Source organism: Phoca vitulina, unplaced genomic scaffold (genome assembly GCF_004348235.1).
Source record: "Phoca vitulina isolate PV1807 unplaced genomic scaffold, GSC_HSeal_1.0 scaffold16, whole genome shotgun sequence".
NCBI lineage: Eukaryota > Metazoa > Chordata > Mammalia > Carnivora > Phocidae > Phoca > Phoca vitulina.
Window position 1 is genome coordinate 35,179,467 of NW_022589719.1, and position 19,703 is coordinate 35,199,169.

The following is a 19,703-nucleotide window of genomic DNA, read 5'->3' on the forward strand; positions in this document are numbered from 1 at the left end:
GGTCACAGGACCCCCGCGGCAGTCCGCTGCCATGAGCTTTCCAGTGGTCCTATGCGGGCATGGTTCAGGATTTGAGTCCTTTCTGGTTCGTTCGAAAGCGAACTGTTCCCGTAAACCTCTCATCTAGTGCAGTGCTGGCCAGCAGGAGGTTAACACGAGACACGTGTGTCGTCTAAAGTATTCTCGAAGCCGCATTTACAACTGTAAAGAGAAGCGGGTGAAGTTAAAGTTTACTTAACCCGATACGTGCATGTGGCACGCGGCTACTGCGTGGGCCGCATGGCTAGCGAGCTACTGGGTGACCTAAGAGTTCTGTCGGTTTTGCTCACTGTTCTGCGTGGACAGAAGTGAGGCTGAGCTACAAATGCTCTGTGCAAGACAAAAACAAAACAGAGAAGTATGCACAGTAGAGCGTGAGCATCATTCTCCCCACCACCCAAAAAGTTCTGCTTCTTGCTACAAAATTAGTAATTATTAATGGCTTGGTGTTTATTCTCTAAAAGCTGGCTATGACTGAGACCTAACAACTCTCTGTCCACTAGGGTTTATGCAGTTAATTTGGTGATCTGAGTGTTTATGTTTACTGTAGGGCTCTTGGAGAAAACTTGATCAAAATTAAATGTTGGGTGTTTGTAACTGCTAAATTTATCCTGTTGTGGTTATGCTCAGCATTTGAGCACACGTGATGCAAATCACTTTTCCATATTTTGTAATAGACTCATCATTAACCTACGGCGTTCGGTCTGTTTTGGGTGTACAGCACACGGACGCACAAGTCTGTACGTCACTCAGTGCTCACCACTGCGGTCACCTCCCGTCCCCAGACAGCATCACTGTAGGATCACTGGCCGTGTGCCCTGGGCTGCACTCTCCATCCCCGTGACTTACTGATTGTGAACTGGAAGCTTATACGTCTTCACCTCTTCATCCCCTTCATCGATGCCACCCCAGCCACATCCCCTCTGGCAACCACCAGTATATGCTCTGTGTTTAAGAGTCTGTTGATGCAGGAAAAAGATGGCGGAGGAGTAGGGGACCCTACTTCAGCTGGTCCCCGGAATTGAGCTGGATAACTACCAGACCACTCTGAGCACCCACGAATCCAGCCTGAGATGTAAGAAGATCTGGATCTCTACAAACAGAATATCGCAGGCAGTTGGTTGTGAGGTACGAAGCGGAGAGCCGTGATCCTGCGGGCAGATATCGGAGGATAAACAGCGGCGGGAGGGTGCCTGGACGTGGGGATCCTACACCGCCGGTGAGTGACAGCCTCGTGCGCTGCAGACGGGGCACAGACTCGCAGACCCGCAGACCGGTAGCGTTGGGAAAGGACTTTAGGGCAGCCCCCGGGGTGGAAAACCGGACCGGCGGGGTCGCGCGCACGCGAACTGCAGCCCCCCGGACAGAAACCGGAGCGACGGTCGCACGCATGCGAACTGCAGCCTCCGAGACGGAAACCCGGTGCGCCGGAGTCGCGCTGGTGAACTGCCACCCCCGGGGTGGAAACCCCGAGCGGCTGAGTCGCACGCACGCGAACTGCAGTCCCCAGGACAGGACCCCAAGCGGCGGAGTCGCGCACGCGTGAATTGGGAGCAGCTGGCGGTTTTAGAAGCACAAAGGGCAGAGACGTGCCCCGACCTGGAGGCAGGACTGGGAGCGCTGCGGAGGGGCGCACAACCCAGGACGCTGCAGTTTATAGCAGCAGGGACAGAAACGGAGACAGTGTGGCCTGGAGAGCTCACTGAAGAACAGACTGAGGTCTCTCTGCTCTGAGGCAGAGGGTTGGAAACGGTCTCTTCTGCTCTGACTCGCGGAAGAGACGCGGAAAGCCGCCAGGGAAAGGCGCCAGGGAACAAAAGCCCCAAAGACTGATTCCCAGTGAGCCCATCCCCCGCCACAGGGGCTCAGGGCAACTCCGCCCAAACAGGGTTGCCTGAGTAACAGCGCGGCAGGCCCCTCCCGCAGAAGACAGGCTGGGAAAACAAGAGGCCAGCAACCCTAAGGTCCCAAGAAAACAGGTGCATCTTGCTTGGGTTCTGGTCAATAATTTGGACTCTATACATTCCCTCAAACACCCATCAACAGAATGACTAGGAGGAGGAGCCCCCAAAACAGAAAAGACTCAGAGATTATGACTTATGCTGCAGATTTACAAATGGATGCAGACATAAACAAGATGTCAGAGATGGAATTCAGGCTAGCAATTGTGAAGACAGTGGCTAGAATGGAGAAATCAATTAATGGCAACATAGAGTCTCTAAGGGCAGAAATAAAAGGTGAATTGGCAGAACTTAAAAATGCTATCAATGAGATCCAATCCAACCTAGATAATCTAACAGCTAGGGTAACTGAGACAGAGGAGAGAATAAGCGACCTGGAAGACAGTATAATAGATAAAAAGGGAAAAGAGGAGGCCAGGGAAAAACAACTCAGAATCCATGAAAATAGAATCAGAGAAATAAATGACATCATGAGGCGTTCCAATGTCAGAATAATTGGAATCCCGGAGGGAGTGGAGAGAGAGAGAGGGCTAGAAGATGTATTTGAGCAAATCATAGCTGAGAACTTCCCTAATCTGGGGAACGAAACAAACATTTGCGTCCTAGAGGCAGAGAGGACCCCTCCTAAGATCAAGGAAAACAGGCCAACACCCCAGCATGTAATAGTAAAACTCGCAAATCTTAGAACCAAGGAAACCCTCTTGAGGGCAGTTAGGGGGAAGAGATTCCTTACGTACAGAGGGAGGAACATCAGAATAACGTCAGACCTATCCACAGAGACCTGGCAAGCCAGAAAGGCCTGGCAAGACATATTCAGGGTACTAAACGAGAAGAACACGCAGCCAAGAATACTTTATCCGACAAGGCTTTCATTTAGAATGGATGGAGACATGCAGAGCTTCCACGACCGGCAGAAGTTAAAAGAATATGTGACCACTAAGCCGGCCCTGCAAGAAATATTAAGGGGGGTTCTATAAAAGGAGAAAGACCCCAAGAGTGATCTACAACAGAAATTTACAGGGACAATCTATAAAAACAACATCTTCACAGGCAACATGATGACAATTAATTCATATCTTTCAATAATCACTCTCAACGTGAATGGCCTAAACACTCCCATAAAACGGCACAGGGTTGCAGATTGGACAGGACCCATCCATATGCTGTCTACAAGAGACTCATTTTGAACCTAAAGAGACATCCAGACTGAAAGTGAAGGGATGGAGATCCATCTTCCATGCCAGCGGACCTCGAAAGAAAGCTGGGGTAGCAATTCTTATATCAGACAAATTAGATTTTAAACTAAAGTCTGTAATTAGAGACACAGAAGGACACTATATCATTCTTAAAGGGTCTATCCAACAAGAAGATCTAACACTTGTAAATATCTATGCCCCCAACATGGAAGCAGCCATCTACATAAGCCAACTGTTAACCAAAATAAAGAGTCATATTGATAACAATACGTTAATTGTAGGAGACCTCAATACTCCACTCTCAGCAATGGACAGATCATCTAAGCAGAAAATCAACAAGGAAACAAGAGCTTTGAATGATATATTGGACCAGATGGACCTCATAGATATTTACAGAACATTCCACCCTAAAACAACAGAATACTCATTCTTCTCGAGCGCACATGGAACTTTCTCCAGAATAGACCATATACTGGGTCACAAATCAGGTCTCAACCGATATCAAAAGACTGAGATTATTCCCTGCATATTCTCAGACCACAATGCTCTAAAACTGGAACTCAATCACAAGAAAAAATTTGGCAGAAATTCAAACACTTGGAAGCTAAAGACCACTCTGCTCAAGAATGTTTGGGTCAACCAAGAAATCAAAGAAGAACTTAAACAATTCATGGAAATCAATGACAATGAAAACACATGGGTCCAAAACCTATGGGATACTGCAAAGGCAGTCCTAAGGGGGAAATACATAGCCATCCAAGCCTCACTCAAAAAAATAGAAAAATCCCGAATTCACCAACTAACTCTACACCTTAAAGAACTAGAGAAAAAGCAACAAACGACGCCTAAGCCACGCATTAGAAGAGAAATAATTAAAATTAGAGCAGAAATCAATGAATTAGAAACCAGAAACACAGTAGATCAGATCAACGAAACTAGAAGTTGGTTCTTTGAAAGAATTAATAAGATTGATAAACCACTGGCCAGACTTATCCAAAAGAAGAGAGAAAGGACCCAAATTAATAAAATTATGAATGAAAGGGGAGAGATCACGACTAACACCAAGGAAATAGAAACAATTATTAGAAATTATTATCAACAACTATATGCCAATCAACTGAGCAATCTGGATGAAATGGAGGCCTTCCTGGAAACCTATAAGCTGCCAAGACTGAAACAGGAAGAAATTGACAACCTGAATAGGCCAATAACCAGTAACGAGATTGAAGCAGTGATCAAAAACCTCCCCAAAAACAAGAGTCCAGGGCCTGATGGATTCCCTGGGGAATTCTACCAAACATTCAAAGAAGAAATAATACCTATTCTACTGAAGCTGTTTCAAAAAATAGAAACAGAAGGAAAACTTCCAAACTCTTTCTATGAGGCCAGCATTACCTTAATCCCCAAACCAGGCAAAGACCCCATCAAAAAGGAGAATTTCAGACCGATATCCCTGATGAATATGGATTCCAAAATCCTCAACAAAATCCTAGCTAATAGGATCCAACAATACATTAAAAGGATCATCCATCACGACCAAGTGGGATTTATCCCCGGATGCAAGGGTGGTTCAACATTCGCAAATCAATCAATGTGATAGATCACATTAATAAGAGGAGGGAGAAGAACCATATGGTCCTCTCAATTGATGCAGAAAAAGCATTTGACAAAATACAACATCCTTTCCTGATTAAAACTCTCCAGAGTATAGGGATAGAGGGAACATTCCTCAAGCTCATAAAATCCATCTATGAAAAACCCACAGCGAATATCATCCTCAATGGGGAAAAGCTGAGAGCCTTTCCCTTAAGATCAGGAACACGTCAAGGGTGCCCACTCTCACCACTGTTGTTCAACATAGTACTAGAAGTCCTAGCAACAGCAATCAGACAACAAAAAGAAATAAAAGATATTCAAATTGGCAAAGAAGAAGTCAAACTCTCTTTTTTCGCAGACGACATGATACTTTATGTGGAAAACCCAAAAGACTCCACCCCCAAATTACTAGAACTCATCCAGCAATTCAGTAATGTGGCAGGATACAAAATCAATGCACAGAAATCAGTTGCTTTCTTATACACTAACAATGCAACTGTAGAAAGAGAAATTAAAGAAACGATTCCATTTACAATAGCACCAAAAACCATAAGATACCTCGGAATAAACCTAACCAAAGAGGTAAAGGATCTATACTCTAGGAACTACAAAACACTCATGAAAGAAATTGAAGAAGACACAAAAAGATGGAAAAATATTCCATGCTCATGGATCGGAAGAATAAACATTGTTAAAATGTCTATGCTAGGGGCGCCTGGGTGGCTCAGTCGGTTGGGCGGCTGCCTTCGGCTCAGGTCATGGTCCCTTGGTCCTGGGATCGAGCCCCGCGTCCAGCTCCCGGCTCGGTGGAGAGCCTGCTTCTCCCTCTCTCTCTGCCTGCCTCTCTGCCTACTTGTGCTTTCTCTCTCTGTGTCAAATAAATAAAATCTTTAAAAAAAAAAAAAAAAAGTCTATGCTACCCAGAGCAATCTATACCTTCACTGCCATCCCGATCAAAATTCCAATGACATTTTTCAAAGTGCTGGAACAAACAATCCTAAAATTTGTATGGAATCAGAAAAGACCCCGAATCGCCAAGGAGATGTTGAAAAAGAAAAACAAAGCTGGGGGCATCACGTTGCCCGATTTCAAGCTATATTACAAATCAGTGATCACCAAGACAGCATGGTACTGGCACAAAAACAGACATACAGACCAATGGAACAGAATAGAGAACCCGGATATGCACCCTCACCTCTATGGTCAAATAATCTTTGACAAAGCAGGAAAAAACATGCAATGGAAAAAAGACAGTCTCTTGAATAAATGGTGCTGGGAAAATTGGACAGCCACATGCAGAAAAATGAAACCCGACCATTCTCTAACACCATTCACAAAGATAAACTCAAAGTGGATGAAAGACCTCAATGTGAGACAGGAATCCATCAAAATCCTAGAGGAGAACATAGGCAATAACCTCTTTGACATCGGCCACAGCAACTGCTTTCAAGATACATTTCCAAAAGCTAGTGAAACAAAAGCAAAAATGAACTTTTGGGACTTCATCAAGATGCTTCTGCACAGCAAAGGAAACAGTCCACAAAACAAAGAGGCAACCCACAGAATGGGAGAAGGTATTTGCAAATGACACTATAGATAAAGGGCTGGTATCCAAAATCTATAAAGAACTTCTCAAACTCAACACTCAAAAAACACATAATCAAGTCAAAAAGTGGGCAGAAGAGATGAACAGACACTTCTCTGAAGAAGACATACAAATGGCTAACAGACACATGAAAAAATGTCATCATCATTAGCCATCAGGGAAATCCAAATCAAAACCACACTGAGATACCACCTTACACCAGTTAGAATGGCCAAAATGGACAGGGAAAGAAACAACAAATGTTGGAGAGGTTGTGGAGAAAGGGGAACCCTCTTACACTGTTGGTGGGAATGCAAGTTGGTACAGCCACTTTGGAAAACAGTGTGGAGGTTCCTCAAAAATTTAAAAATAGAGCTAACCTATGACCCAGCAATTGCACTACTGGGTATTTACCCCAAAGACACAGATGTAGTGAAAAGAAGGGCCATATGCACCCAATGTTCATAGCAGCAATGTCCGCAATAGCCAAACTGTGGAAAGAGCTGAGATGCCCTTCAACAGACAAATGGATAAAGAAAATGTGGTCCATATATACAATGGAATATTACTCAGCCATCAGAAAGGATGAATACACAACTTTTACATCAACATGGATGGGACTGGAGGAGATTATGCTAAGCGAAATAAGTCAAGCAGAGAAAGTCAATTATCATATGGTTTCACTTATTTGTGGAACATAAGGAATAACATGGAGGACATTAGGAGAAGGAAGGGAAAAATGGGCGGGGGGGATTGGAGGGAGAGATGAACCATGAGAGACTATGGACCTGAGAAACAAACAGGGTTTTAGAGGGGAGCGGGGAGGGGGGATTGGTTAGCCCGGTGATGGGTATTAAGGAGGGCACGTACTGCATGGAGCACTGGGTGTTATACGAAAACAATGGATCGTGGATCACTACATCAAAAACTAATGATGTATTGTATGGTGACTAACATAATAAAATTAAAAATTACAAAAAAAAAAAAGTCTGTTGATGCAGATCATTTTGAATCCTGAAAGAGATGGCTACAGTGGACGTCCTTTGTTCTTTTGTAGGATCAGCTTGTCCTAAATGTGGAAGCACTGAGAGCTGAATTAGACCAGACAAGACTGAGAGGCGCGCCCCTTCATCACGGGTATGACATGTACCAGTTCACGGAGATGTTCCAGATGAGGCCGAGGGCCGCTTCCCTTTGCCGTGCGTATGACCCGAACCAGCCCGCAAATACAGACTAGATGAACCGTGGGCCTGACCTGGACCAGTTCACACATGCCTGTTTTAGCACTGTGTGGGCCTGTAAGAGTGTGCCTTTGGTCATATGGAGCTGGTAGCTAGCTTAGTGGCAGGCAAGAGGGAAAGGTTAGGTTTGGGCACCTAGGGGGACTGGGAGTCCTGTCATCGACCAAGCTCACAGCTGCGGGCGGAGGTTTGGAAGGTAGGGGATGATTAGTTCCTGCGTGGGCAGGTGAATTTGCAGGCCCCCGGAGTGTGGCGCTGCTGGTGTGGGGCCAGGGGGACGGAGCCCAGCCTGTCAGATGAGGGCCCTCTGCACCTGGGAGCGGTAGGCCCCTCCACAAGGTCGCTGAAGTCACCAAGGGAGTGGCTGCACAGCCAGAACTGTGGGGATGCCTTGACATTCGTGGTCTTGGCATAGCGCTTGTAGTTTTCTACATTTTTTAAGGGACTGAAGGAGAATGATGTGTAGTTGCCTTAACCTATTGGGACAGCTCAGAGTTGGCGGCTGTGGGAGCAGGTCACCCAGCCCGTGGGCCTAGCAGGTCGCCCCGCATCCTGCAGGTAGTGTAAGTGCCGTGAAGGTGCTGCAAGGTTTGTTTGCCCCGTTGTAGGACGTGGTCATCACGTGAGAGTCACGCTTGAACGAGAGCTGCTGGAGTAGCTGACGGGCCCCCCCTAGTCTGCAGGAAGCCGGCTCCGGCTCGGGTCGCAGGCGCACTCAGGCTGCGCAGCTGTTTCTGCGATTGCAGACGTGGGCTCTCCGGAAGGTCGAGGGTATCTTGCGGCTGTCCCCATTGAGCCTGTATGTAGGAAGGAGAAGGACGCATCAGGGAAGGCAGAGTCACAGAGAGGCAGAGCTGGAAGCTGTCCCTGTCTGTGGAACCACCGGAGGGAGAGCTTGGAGGAGCGCGAGTGTGTGTCCAGAGAGGGAGGTGTGCAGGATCAGGGCACAGAGCAGGTTTGCTGATAGAGAGCCTCGCTGGTGAGAGGCCAGGGTCTTGAGTGTTGCTGCTCAAGGGCTTGCAGATATGTGTGTGAGGAGGCCCACGGGAGCAAACAGAGGACGACGAGGTGGACACAGCACCCGCCACTCTTGCAGAAGTTGGAGTCCTGAAGGGAAGGGGCTGTGCGGGAACCTGAGAGGTGGCACCGTGGGATGGTGTGACGACAGAGAAGTCTGCGTGTATCTGCCTGTCCTGTGTGTGCTAGCAAACGTGAAGGATAGAGGGGCAGAGGGAGCGGCCATGGTCACGGGCGGCTGTGTGGTCCGAAGACCGTGGGCAGGAGGCTGACGGAGGAAGGGGTGTGTTCCAAGCAGTCTCATGTAGAGGTCTCACCCCCGGTGGCAGACGAGAGGCTTGTAGGAGCTGAGACGGAAGAAGTGTCGCGGTAAGCACGGGCGGGCCATGGGGTCGGGACTGGAAAGATGGCTGGCAGCCGGCAAGCCCGGCCCCCCTGGTCTTGTTGGCGTGACCTTCTCCAGCAGGAAGATACAGTCTAGGTTGCAGAGACAGGCTTCCACACACAGATGGGGCCGATGGGACAGAGCTCGGGGACACGACCGGATGCAGGGTGGCGGGCTTGGGAGGAAGTGAGCCCCGGAAAGGAGTCAGAATTCAGTGACACTCGTGACCTTCGGAGGATCTGTGAACCACCCCACATCACACTCGGGCGGTTTTGTGCGTGTAGCTCCCGCTGATTCTGCAATGTGCCGTGGCCCCAAAGCGGCCGTGCTCGAACTCCTGCTGAGCGTAGGCGGGCGGCTTCAGGAAGCAGGGACTAGAGGAGGGGAAGGGAGGCTGTGGCCAGCAGCACCGTCCGGCACACTGGATGAAGACGTTCCTTTAAAAGCCACAGGGAGGTGTGTGGAGCGCAGGTGGAGGAGGCAGCCCGTCGGAGCGGCCCTGTCTGCGGACCACGCGGGGAGGCACCAGGGGTCCCTTCTTGAATTGACCTTAATCAGATGAGTGGGTCCTGTCGCCCAGGATCTTAAGGATTTCTGAAAACGAAGGCAGTCGCTCCTCTTTCCCAGGGAGCAAGGAGCCACTGGACTCCGTGCCGGGGTCAGAGCGCAGGGGGTGAGACCGAGGCCGGGCGTGCGGGCTGGCAGCTGCCGCCCTCCTTCACCTCTGCTGACCAGTTCTTGTCCAGAGCCTTTCCTGAGGGGCGCCGCTAACGGCCCACTTCAGCATCTCCCTCCTAGGTGCCCAGGGCTCCATCTGCCTTCCCTTGGACTTCTCCAGCCGAGGGAGTGGGTTGTCTGTCGGTCTAACTGCACACAGGTCTGTGCTTTTGACCTGGAAACGCCAGGTGTGCTGCCAGACGCAGTTCACATAAGCTGTGAGTTGGGGTTCAGGAGGTTTCTGCCGCCGGTGACCCCAAAGCGCCTGTCAGCGGCAGGTGTAGGGATCCCTGTGGTCGCTAGGCCTCGCACTGTGGGACGCTGGCAGTTGAAGGCCAGCGTGATGGGTCGGTGTGCTTCCTGGGAGAGAAGGGGGCACAGAGATGCAGGACAGCGGGCCTGGGGCTGGGTTCTGAGCTGGAGAGCACGTCCACCCTCTGGCTCCCAGACAGCTGGGCCGTGGCGCGCTCACCTGCCTGTGCAGGGCATCTGCCCTGCTTTTCCTGGGTGTCCAGGTGTTGCACCTGCTGGGACGGAGACACTCTCCACAGAGCGTGGGCAGTGGGCTATAGGAGCAAGGGGAACAGATGCCCTCCTTGGAGACCTTTTTCTGTGAAATCCAAACTGACAGGTTCTGGCTTGGCTGACAAAGCTCACAGTTCATTTTTCTCCCAGTAACGACCTTTTTTTTCCCGTGTTTCAGCCGACCGCACTTGGGCAGTGTCCCTGATTTCCGGTTCCCTGTGGCAGACAGCCCCATGGACTCCTACAGCAGCAGCGCGGTGTTGCGGCGCCCCCAGAAGGGCCGTCTGGCCGCTCTGCGAGATGAGCCTTCCAAGGCAAGGGCCTCCGTCCCCAGTGGGCTCTCGGGCCCCCCCACCTCCGTGAAGGTCACCTACCTTGTCCCCTGGCTTGGAGGCTGTTCTGGAGTCACACTGCCGATAGGTCACTTTCTCTCTCTCCTCACCCCATTCTTCTTTTGCGGGCTACGAGTCTACTTTTAGGGCTTTTTTTCTTTTTGAAGAGTAGAAATGTGGATAAAGCATGACTTACGGTTAAGCACGGCACAGTGCTGATTAGTACAGTTTTGAGATATTAAGAGTAAACACGTGTTCATCCTTAAGCAAAAAGAATGCACATTTGGAAGTTTACATTCATGCTTTTGTCTGGTCAGCAGCATGTGTCTTTATAGACATGTCTGTGTTTTGAGCGCCCGTCCTCATTGAACGACTTTGGGCCAGGCGTCACGGTAGCCCTGGGGCTGCAGCGGTAAGGACAGACGAGAGGCCGGGCCATCTGCGTGCACAGCCTCTGCGTGCAGCGAGGGGAGGCCAGGCAAGGGAAAGTCAGATGCGTACATCTATCAGTTATCTGCTGCTGTTTAACAACTTGCTGTGGAGCTTAGTGGCTTAGAACGAACAGTCAGTAGTTCACAGTGTCTGTGAACTTAGGAGGGTTTAGCAGGGTGTTTCTGGCTCAGGGTCTCCTGAGGTTGCGCCACCGGAAGGCCCACCTGGGGTTGGAGGGTGCGCTTTCAGCTCCCTTGCCTGGCTGTGGTGGGAGGCCTCAGGTCCTCGCCACGGGACCTCTCCACAACAGGAAGTCTGTCTCCTGAGGTGAGGAGGACCACAGGGTCGTGGAGGCTAGTGTGGGGCCTCGGCCCCGCACACAGGTCGGCGGGCCCATCAGACACCCGGGGGGACATGTCGGGTGGGCAGTTGGATACTCCAGTCTGGGCCTGAGGAGGCCTTGACTGGAGAGAAGGATTGAGGCCAGGACACACCTGTGGCACCTAGATAAAGTCACCGAGTGGGCACCTGTGGGTAGACCCAAGGTCCAAGGATAGCGCTCCGGTGCTCCCCAGTGCACAAGTGGAGACGGAGCAGTGAGCCCAGTGTGCAAGGTGCTCGGGGGAAGGGAGAGCGGCAGGCCCGGTCCCACTGCTGGGCCGGGCAGCGTGGAGGTCAGGGGCAGTGGTGGACTAGTAGCATGGGGCTCGCTGGTGAGCTGGGGCCAGTTCTGGGGGAGCCCGCTTGCGACAAGCTCCAGTGTCTGGAGGCGAGGATGCGTAGACAGAATAGGGGCAGCGTTCTGGAGAGCGGGTATTCTGGTTGGGAGCAGAGACGCAGTGGTAGCTGGAAGGAGCCCTGGGGTAAAAGTTCAGTGGTTTCTGTTTTGTTCGTTTGGAGGGAGAAGGGAGAAAACATTTTTAGGCTGACGTGAATGAACTGGTAGAAAGTTGATTATCCAGAGAGAGGGCAGAATGACGTTCTTGAGTACGCGAGGGCCGGGCCTTGTGCCTACAGGTAGGGCTGTCCCCAGGGATGGGGCCAGCGCCCCGCTGAGAGTGAGGAGGGGCACGGCGGGTGTGGAGGGAGGGGGGCAGGAAAGCCCCAGGAGAGCCTCTGCTCGCACCCCCGCACAGCGCTGTGTGCGGTCGGTCCTGTGTGTGGTGCCTGCAAGCACCTGCTTGCTCGGACCGGGGGGTTTGGGCTCAGCGTGTCGGCGTCTCTGCCGCCTGAGGGCACGTGCTGCATCCTCACCGCTCAGCCTCAGGAAGGGAGGGCGGGAGCCTCGGGCAGCTCCAGGTCCCCCGCGTTGGGACACCGGTGAGACATGAGGGCCACTGAGGCGCACCCAGCCCCCGGGGATTTCATGGGTTTTTTTATTTCCCATGAGAGTGGCTGACTGGCACCGAGATACTGTTTTAATTTTCAGATTCTGTTTCTGAGCTGGTCATCCCACCATGTGGATGTCGTCACAGAAATGCGTCCACCGCGGGCGTGAGCCTTGTAGGCAGTCTGGGCGATAGGCCGCCCCCCTCACCCTGCGCCTCAGATACTGCTTGTTGCCCCGCAGATGTCAGCAGCTCGGAGGGACAGCCCGCTCCCCATGTCTTTGGGGCTCCCGTTTGGAAACTTCCAGGGTTTCGGATAGATTTCCTTGAAGTTTCTGTAACTGCTGTTGTTACCTTCCGTCTTGCCGAGATTCAGTTTTCTTATTTATAGGTACAGACTTTGAATGAGCAGGATTGGGAGCGCGCCCAGCAAGCCAGCGTGCTGGCAAATGTGGCACAGGCGTTCGAGAGCGATGTCGACGTGTCTGATGGCGAAGACGACAGGGACGCTCTCTTCAGTTCGGCCGCTCTGCTGTCACCCAGTGGGCAGGCCGATGCCCAGACGCTGGCCATGATGCTTCAGGAACAGCTGGATGCCATCAACAAAGAGATCAGGTACAGACGAGCGGTCTCTGGGGAGTGGTATCACACTCGGAAAGTCTGGAACAAATACTGTGAACGCTTTCTCAGTGTCCCGCGATAATAAAACTACTTCCCTTCTGTTGTAAGAATTAAGTTTTGAGATTGCCCTCGATTATAACAGTTAACCAGGGGAGAAGAGTGTTCACCTCGAATTCCAAATTAGCAGAGAATGGTTGATGTGAATCCAGAAACTCAGAGGAGGCTGGCTGAAAATTCCATCAAATAAGACTTTAGTTTGAATTCAGCCTTAAAAAAAATCACTCCACCTTTTCATCTGATCTAGACACCTAAGTGTTTGGGAATTCCCAGTTGCTTCATGGATTGGTTCTTCAATTATGTCAGGGTTCCTGATTTCCAGTTGAAGAATTTGATCTATAAACATGCAGCTTTGCTCTAAGAATTGTAAGATTCACATAGCCCATTGTGCAGGAAGAGAGTTGCCAGCAGGCCCCCATCAGAATTTCAGTGTGCGTAAGTAAAATCAGGCGCAAATGAGGGGAAGCAACTTTGTAGGACTCAGTGGAAGGTTTACTTTGTGGTGTTCTAAAATCAAGTCTACTAAGAAGGTAAATTAGCGTTGGAGCGAGTGTTTCTGGAGTCTGCTGATGGGAATATGGTCGAAGCAAGCAGAGATTTGTTGGGCAAATGCATTCATGTGTTTGCTGGGGGAGCCAGGCTGACTGTGCGCTTTTGTTCTAGGCTGATACAAGAAGAGAAGGAGAGCACGGAGCAGCGGGCAGAGGAGATTGAGAGCCGAGTGGGCAGCGGCACTTTAGACAGCCCGGGTCGGTTCAGATCGGTGGGCACCATCCCCCCGCACCCCACGTCCACGCTCACAGGCCCCTCCCCTCCGCATAGCGGGCGCTCCACCCCGCGAAGGGGCCCGCACAGCCCCGCCAGGGAGGTGGACAGACTGGGGGTCATGACTCTAGTGAGTATTTGCCAACTCTTCTGGCTGATGCACTCCCCACCCCAGCCCCTGACTTCCGTCTCAGGCTCGACAGATACGCTTTGGTCTGGTTTTTTACCCAGAAAGAAATCAGGTTCATTTGTTACACTCAAAGGTTCAAGGTTTTTTGTTTTTTTTTTCTTTTTTAAAGATTTTATTTATTTATTTGGCGCAGAGAGACAGCGAGAGAGAGAACACAAGCAGAGGGAGTGGGAGAGGGAGAAGCAGGCTTCCCGCTGAGCAGGGAGCCCGGTGCGGGGCTCGATCCCAGGACCCTGAGATCATGACCTGAGCTGAAGGCAGACGCTTAACGACTGAGCCACCCAGGGCCCCAGGTTCAAGATATTTTAAACTAGCTAGTGTTTAATCACTCAGCAATAGCACAGGGACAAGTTAATTGTAGTGTTTGGTTGACTGGTGTAGCATGTCATCATGAACTCATCAGAGTTTTTATTTGTGTAACTGGACACTGTGGGCCTGTGCAGCTCGAGGGGGAATATTCTTCTAGGAATAGATGGTTTCATAAAAGTCAACACAGAGCGTCTTCGTAGTGTGTAGAAAACTCACAGAGGGAGTCGCTGCTGTCCTCTGCATTAGAGATGCCCAACTGGAGGGTACAGCACGCGCAGTCAACAAAATAAAGCTTAAATGGGTTCTCTCGATGATGCACTCGATCGCATGCTTGATGCCAGCTGTGTGTGTGAGGCCAGGACGGCCCCAGCGCAAGCCTCACGCCTGCATGGCTTCCTGCGGAGGCCCGGGCCGTCCTCGCTCGTCAGGGTCTGGAAATGCAGTGACCCTACGGTTTTCCGTGACAAGTGTGCAGCTCTAGAGAATGTTTTATAACTTCCCTGTGTGTGTAGCTTAGGTTTTATGAGCACGTTGGCTTCCCACGCAAACTCATGTTTTCAGCATTCTGCTTTTCAACTGCACTTCTGTCTGTCAGGATCTTTCCTGTCCGTTCTTGTTTTTAGCCGCATTGTTCGCCAGCTATAATTAAATCAGCCACGAATCACTGCAGCGGCATCTGGAGCGGTAGCGAGTCGGTTTTGTGGTTTTCCGACGTGCTATTTTTATAATTCAATCATTAGCTAATTAACTAATATTTCCAACTGTTTGATGGTTTTGTGCTTTCATGCTTCCTTCCAGAGAGTTTGTAAGAGTAGTTATAAAGAATAGTTGTGTTTATTTTTTCCCCCGCGTTTGTGATCCTGTGTATGCTGGCCGACAGCGTATCTGCTTCGTGGCTGGTTTCGGTGTCCTGTCTCATCCTTTGGTTTCTCACTGTGAGTGCAGACCTCAGCCTCCTGCCCTGGCCGGTATTCGGTTCATCCGGCCCCTTGCCGTAGTGCCCCCCACAACATGCGCAGGTGGCAGGACTCTGTGGTCCACGGTGTGTGTGTGGGGTCAGTCGTGGCTCGTTGTGTGGTTTCTGCCTGATCTTCGTTTCTCATTAAATAGTGGGGTTTTTCCTTCCCCCGGTAGTGATACGTTTTAATTAGTGTGTCACTGTTTTATAGATGTGGAAAAGGGCATGATACAGGTGAATCAGGAGTGTTTTTACTCAGAGCTATGTAGGAGATATGTAACTCGTAAGTGTTTCGTACATAAAGAACTAAGGCGCTAAGCATAGATTAACAGAAGCCTGACACAAACGGTGTACGTTCTGGTTTTTTTTTTTTTTAAAGATTTTATTTATTTGACAGAGATAGCGAGAGCAGGAACACAAGCAGGGGGAGTAGGAGAGGGAGAAGCAGAGTCCCCGCTGAGCAGGGAGCCCGATGTGGGACTCGATCCCGGGACCCCAGGATCATGACCTGAGCCGAAGGCAGACGCTTAACGACTGAGCCACCCAGGCGCCCTACGTTCTGGTTTTGATGCTTGTATTCAGCTGGAAATCTCATCAACTTACCGGCATGTGTACTTTCTGCCTTCACAGACGGGTTTTCACGTGTACGGAATCATAGAAGGTAGAGGTGCCGCTTGCCATTACGCTGGTGCCTATTCTTACAGATCCGCGCGGGGCACTCTGCTTTAAACAATGCACTTATTTTTGGAAAGGTGTAAATCAGTTCTAGGTGAGGATTTGACATTACCGTCCCACAGGTCGTTCCCCAGAGCAGGTTTGCTGGGTGCTGGAGTAGGTATGTGGGAACTTCCGCGTCAGGAGGTTGATATTATAAAAGTGCAGCATGGTTTTCAGTAAGGAAAACAGACTGAAGAAGAGTTTAGAACACAGCTGTTCGGTCCCTGTGTTACACAGAATGCCGTATTTTAATCAGTTGTGTGTGTTAAAATGGAATTTATCTCCCCGTGTAATAATTTATAGCATTTCTCTAGTAAATCTTGAATAACCTATTATGTTTAAATTTGTCGTAAGAAAAAGTTCTATTTCCAGTTATGTCGTTCCTGAACAAGTTTTATCTCACTTATATCTGTCCTGTTTTTCTTTTTTTAATATATTTGCCTGTTCTGGTCCTTGAATTTCTAACTTCAGCGTGTGCAGTAAATCTGATTTCTCTTCATTTCTTTGCATGCCTCTATCAGCCTAGTGATTTAAGGAAACATCGTAGAAAGGTAAAATTTTTAGTAGCTGAACATTCCTCTGTTTGTCTGTGACATGGAAGACTGCCCCTCATTCCCCAGGAGCGAGCCCTAGTGCAGCGCACAGCCCGCGCGTCCGAGGGAGTGCGTGGCGGTCGCCCTCGTGAGCCGAGCTGGTCTTCCCACAGCACCGCGACAGACGGGGGCGCTCTCCTTTCTCTCACGGGTGTCTGCTCGCTGTATACTTAGTTAGACCAGACACCATAGTTTGGTTTTTTAAGATTTTATCTATTTGTCAGAGAGAGAGAGCACGAGCAGGGGGAGAGGCAGGCAGAGGGAGAGGGAGAAGCAGACTTCCTGCCGAGCAGGGAGCCTGACGTGGGGCTCAATCCCAGGACCCCGGGATCATGACCTGAGCCGAAGGCAGACACTTAACTGACTGAACCTCTCAGGCACCCCAGACATAATCGTTTTCAAAAAGAGAAATTATGGAAGCAGAGCCATAGCTTTTAGAGCCGGGCACCACCATCACAGCCGGCAGCAGTGAGCCCCTGCTGTGTGCCCAGCGCTGCGCTGAGTGCTTCATGAGCCTGTTCCTGACCCTGCACGCATCCCCGTGAGGCGCAGGTTATGTTGTGACCCCATTTCCCAGGTGCGGAGACCGGGGCCTGAGGCTGCGGGGCGGTACGGATTTGTCTGCTCGCCTCCTGCACGGGCCTCGGGGCTTCTCCTCTGTACACATGACCGCGGGGCGGGTCTCCCCATTTTCAGAGGAAGTACAGCTCCTCACGGGACAGATCCCTTGACCAGAGTGTCTTCCTCGTAACTGTTGTGCTTTGCTCCCTGGACTGTGTGTAGCCCCACCCCAACCCCGCCTGGCCGTGCGCTGACAGGGCGGCGCCTCTGCTAGGTCGGGGGCTCAGTGCTAGGAGCTGGGCGGCGGCCGGGGGAGCCCCTCCGCTGCGCAGACCGGTGTGGCCATTTAGTGAAACTCCTGGGTTCAAGCTCCAGCTCTGTCACTGACTGTCTTGTGACCCGGGTGTGCTCTTCACCCTCTGGGTGCCCTGGTTTGCTCTCCGGTTACGTGAGGAGGACCAGGGGATCCTGCTCCTCGGGCCGGCCACAGACTACGCCTTTGTAAACACCGTCCGCAGAGACCGGGAGCCCACAGCAGAGCGGGGCCCGGCACAGCCTGAGTCTGCTGGCTTTTGGCTCTGCAGTTTTCTTGGGAGCAGGACTTTCTCAGTGGAAGAAGGGGCGTGCTCCTGAACCCAGGCGGGACAGCTGCTCCTGTTGCTTGTGGTCACTTGACCTCGCGGACTGCTTCTTGGAGGGGCATTGTTTGGAGGTTTAGGGGGGATGAAAGCAGGTGCACGTGCAGAGTGCCGGGTCGGCACGGACAGGGCCAGCACGTGCCGCGCACCGTGCCCCCCCCTCCTGCTTTCCCTCCTCGTGCTTGGTGCTGGTGCGTGCTGAGCTAAGTCCCAGCTCTCGTGGAGACTCCCCTTCTAGTCGGGGCTGCAGCAGCCTGTAGGCACAAGTCTGGTGGCCCCAGTGCTGGGCGGGGTGCACTTCCCCGGGAGCGCAGGGGAAGGGCAGGCATGGCTGGGGCTTGCCGTGTGGCCCGGGCTGCGGCACAGGGCAGGCTTGCACTTGGAACTGTGTCTCTGCTGACCTCATTGTCAGCACAGCCCCAAGTGTCGCTCCCCCATCCTGCTCTTTTTTGTTACTTGTTTACAAATCATTGCTTTAACCTGGATTTGGAATCTATCCTTGTTACTGAAATCTGTCCCTGTTAAATTTTATGTTGGTAATTTCTAACCAGTTAACATAACCTTTTGTTGTCTGATGATTGTGATGGGAAATCAGGAAAGGATGAAGGACTATCCAGCCATTGGTTACGGTTGTGTCCTACCTGAGCTCAGCTCCGCTCGGCGCTAATGCACACGGGTGTCCCCAAGCCCCTGCGCAGCTGCCGAGGTCCTGTCACAGAGCACCGCTGGCTGCCCCGGTCTCACTGTTCATACAGGGGTTTGCCGCGCATGTCTCATGAGACCCAGCCCTGCCTTAGCCGGCCACAAAGCCCAGATCTGTGAGTGAGACCTGCCCGGTGGGGTTAAAGCACGGGCCACACTGTGGCCCTGCCTTCCTGCCCGAGGCCGCACAGATGCAGCACGGAAAGTAACACGGGGACTCTGAAGGGGGTCATCTTGTCGTGATGCAGCCTAGGGTCACTTCATCCCTGCCCTGTGGAACACACCATCCTCAGGTTATAACGTCACTGAGAGACGTGGGCCAGACACCTGTGTGGGGTGGAAGGGGGGTGCCTGTTCACTTTGAACTTGACCTTAGGGACTTCACGGCTTGCATCATTACTAGAATTGATGGATTATGGTACAGGCTACTTCCTTTTCCCCCCAAAACAAGAAGCTGTGGACAGTTTTGCACGAGAGGGTTCTGCACTCACCGGTGCTTGTTTTGAATGGCGTCAGGGGATAAACGCGTTCCTTCTCAGCACTCCGTCAGGGAGAGCTCCTGAGGGCCCAGTTTATAGTGACGGGGTTGGGGGCATGGCGCTGGTCTCTGCCATCCCCTCCAGTGGCTGTCCTTGCGGTGGGCAGTGCAGGGTTCCGGGGAGGGTGAGCCGCGGGCTGCCAGGAGGCTCGGGAAGAGGGGCGCCCTACACTCACATGCAGGTGGGCGGGGGGTGTCCACGGCTGCTGCTTGTAAACAGGACCCCCCCGTAGCACAGCCTCAGGCTAATGTGAGGCTCTTTGTACACCCCGAGGTTTTCAAATAAGGTTACGGCTACAGTTTAGAGCCTTCGCGATTGTTCTGTGGTGGAGTGTCGCTAACTGGTCTCCCTGTGTCCCCCACAGCTGCCGGCTTCCCGCGAAGAGGTACGAGATGACAAGGCAACGATAAAATGTGAAACGTCCCCCCCTTCCTCCCCAAGATCCCTCCGCTTAGACAGGCTGCACAAAGGAGCACTGCACACGGTCAGCCACGAGGACATCAGGGACGTCAGAAAGTAAGGCGCGCGCGGGCGCTGCGCACCCCACGGGAAACACTCTCCAGTGCTAGTTTGCAGTTTTAAGAAATCCTTGATCTTTTCTTGGGGGAGAAAAAAAGGTCAGAACAATGATTTTAAAGAAATACCAGTGAATCGAGTGGAGTTTACGTGAACGATGTTCTTGGGATGCCCGCGGGAGCT

At 51.4% G+C, this 19,703-nt stretch overlaps 1 protein-coding gene across 9 annotated transcripts in view; it reads left to right on the forward strand.

Moving 5' to 3' along the window:
* The window catches only part of PPFIA1 (PTPRF interacting protein alpha 1), a 91,006-nt gene that overhangs the window by 47,353 nt on the left and 23,950 nt on the right, over positions 1 to 19,703 (forward strand). For 6 of the 9 annotated variants that reach the window (XM_032414558.1, XM_032414557.1, XM_032414556.1 and 3 more), the window contains 6 exons: positions 7,435 to 7,514; positions 10,441 to 10,576; positions 12,746 to 12,969; positions 13,696 to 13,927; positions 16,493 to 16,522; positions 19,369 to 19,520. In XM_032414558.1, coding sequence (XP_032270449.1) covers positions 7,435 to 7,514; positions 10,441 to 10,576; positions 12,746 to 12,969; positions 13,696 to 13,927; positions 16,493 to 16,522; positions 19,369 to 19,520 — 854 coding nt within the window. The remainder of the gene's footprint in view (positions 1 to 7,434; positions 7,515 to 10,440; positions 10,577 to 12,745; positions 12,970 to 13,695; positions 13,928 to 16,492; positions 16,523 to 19,368; positions 19,521 to 19,703) is intronic. The other 3 variants (XM_032414560.1, XM_032414564.1, XM_032414563.1) reach the window with 2 other exon arrangements.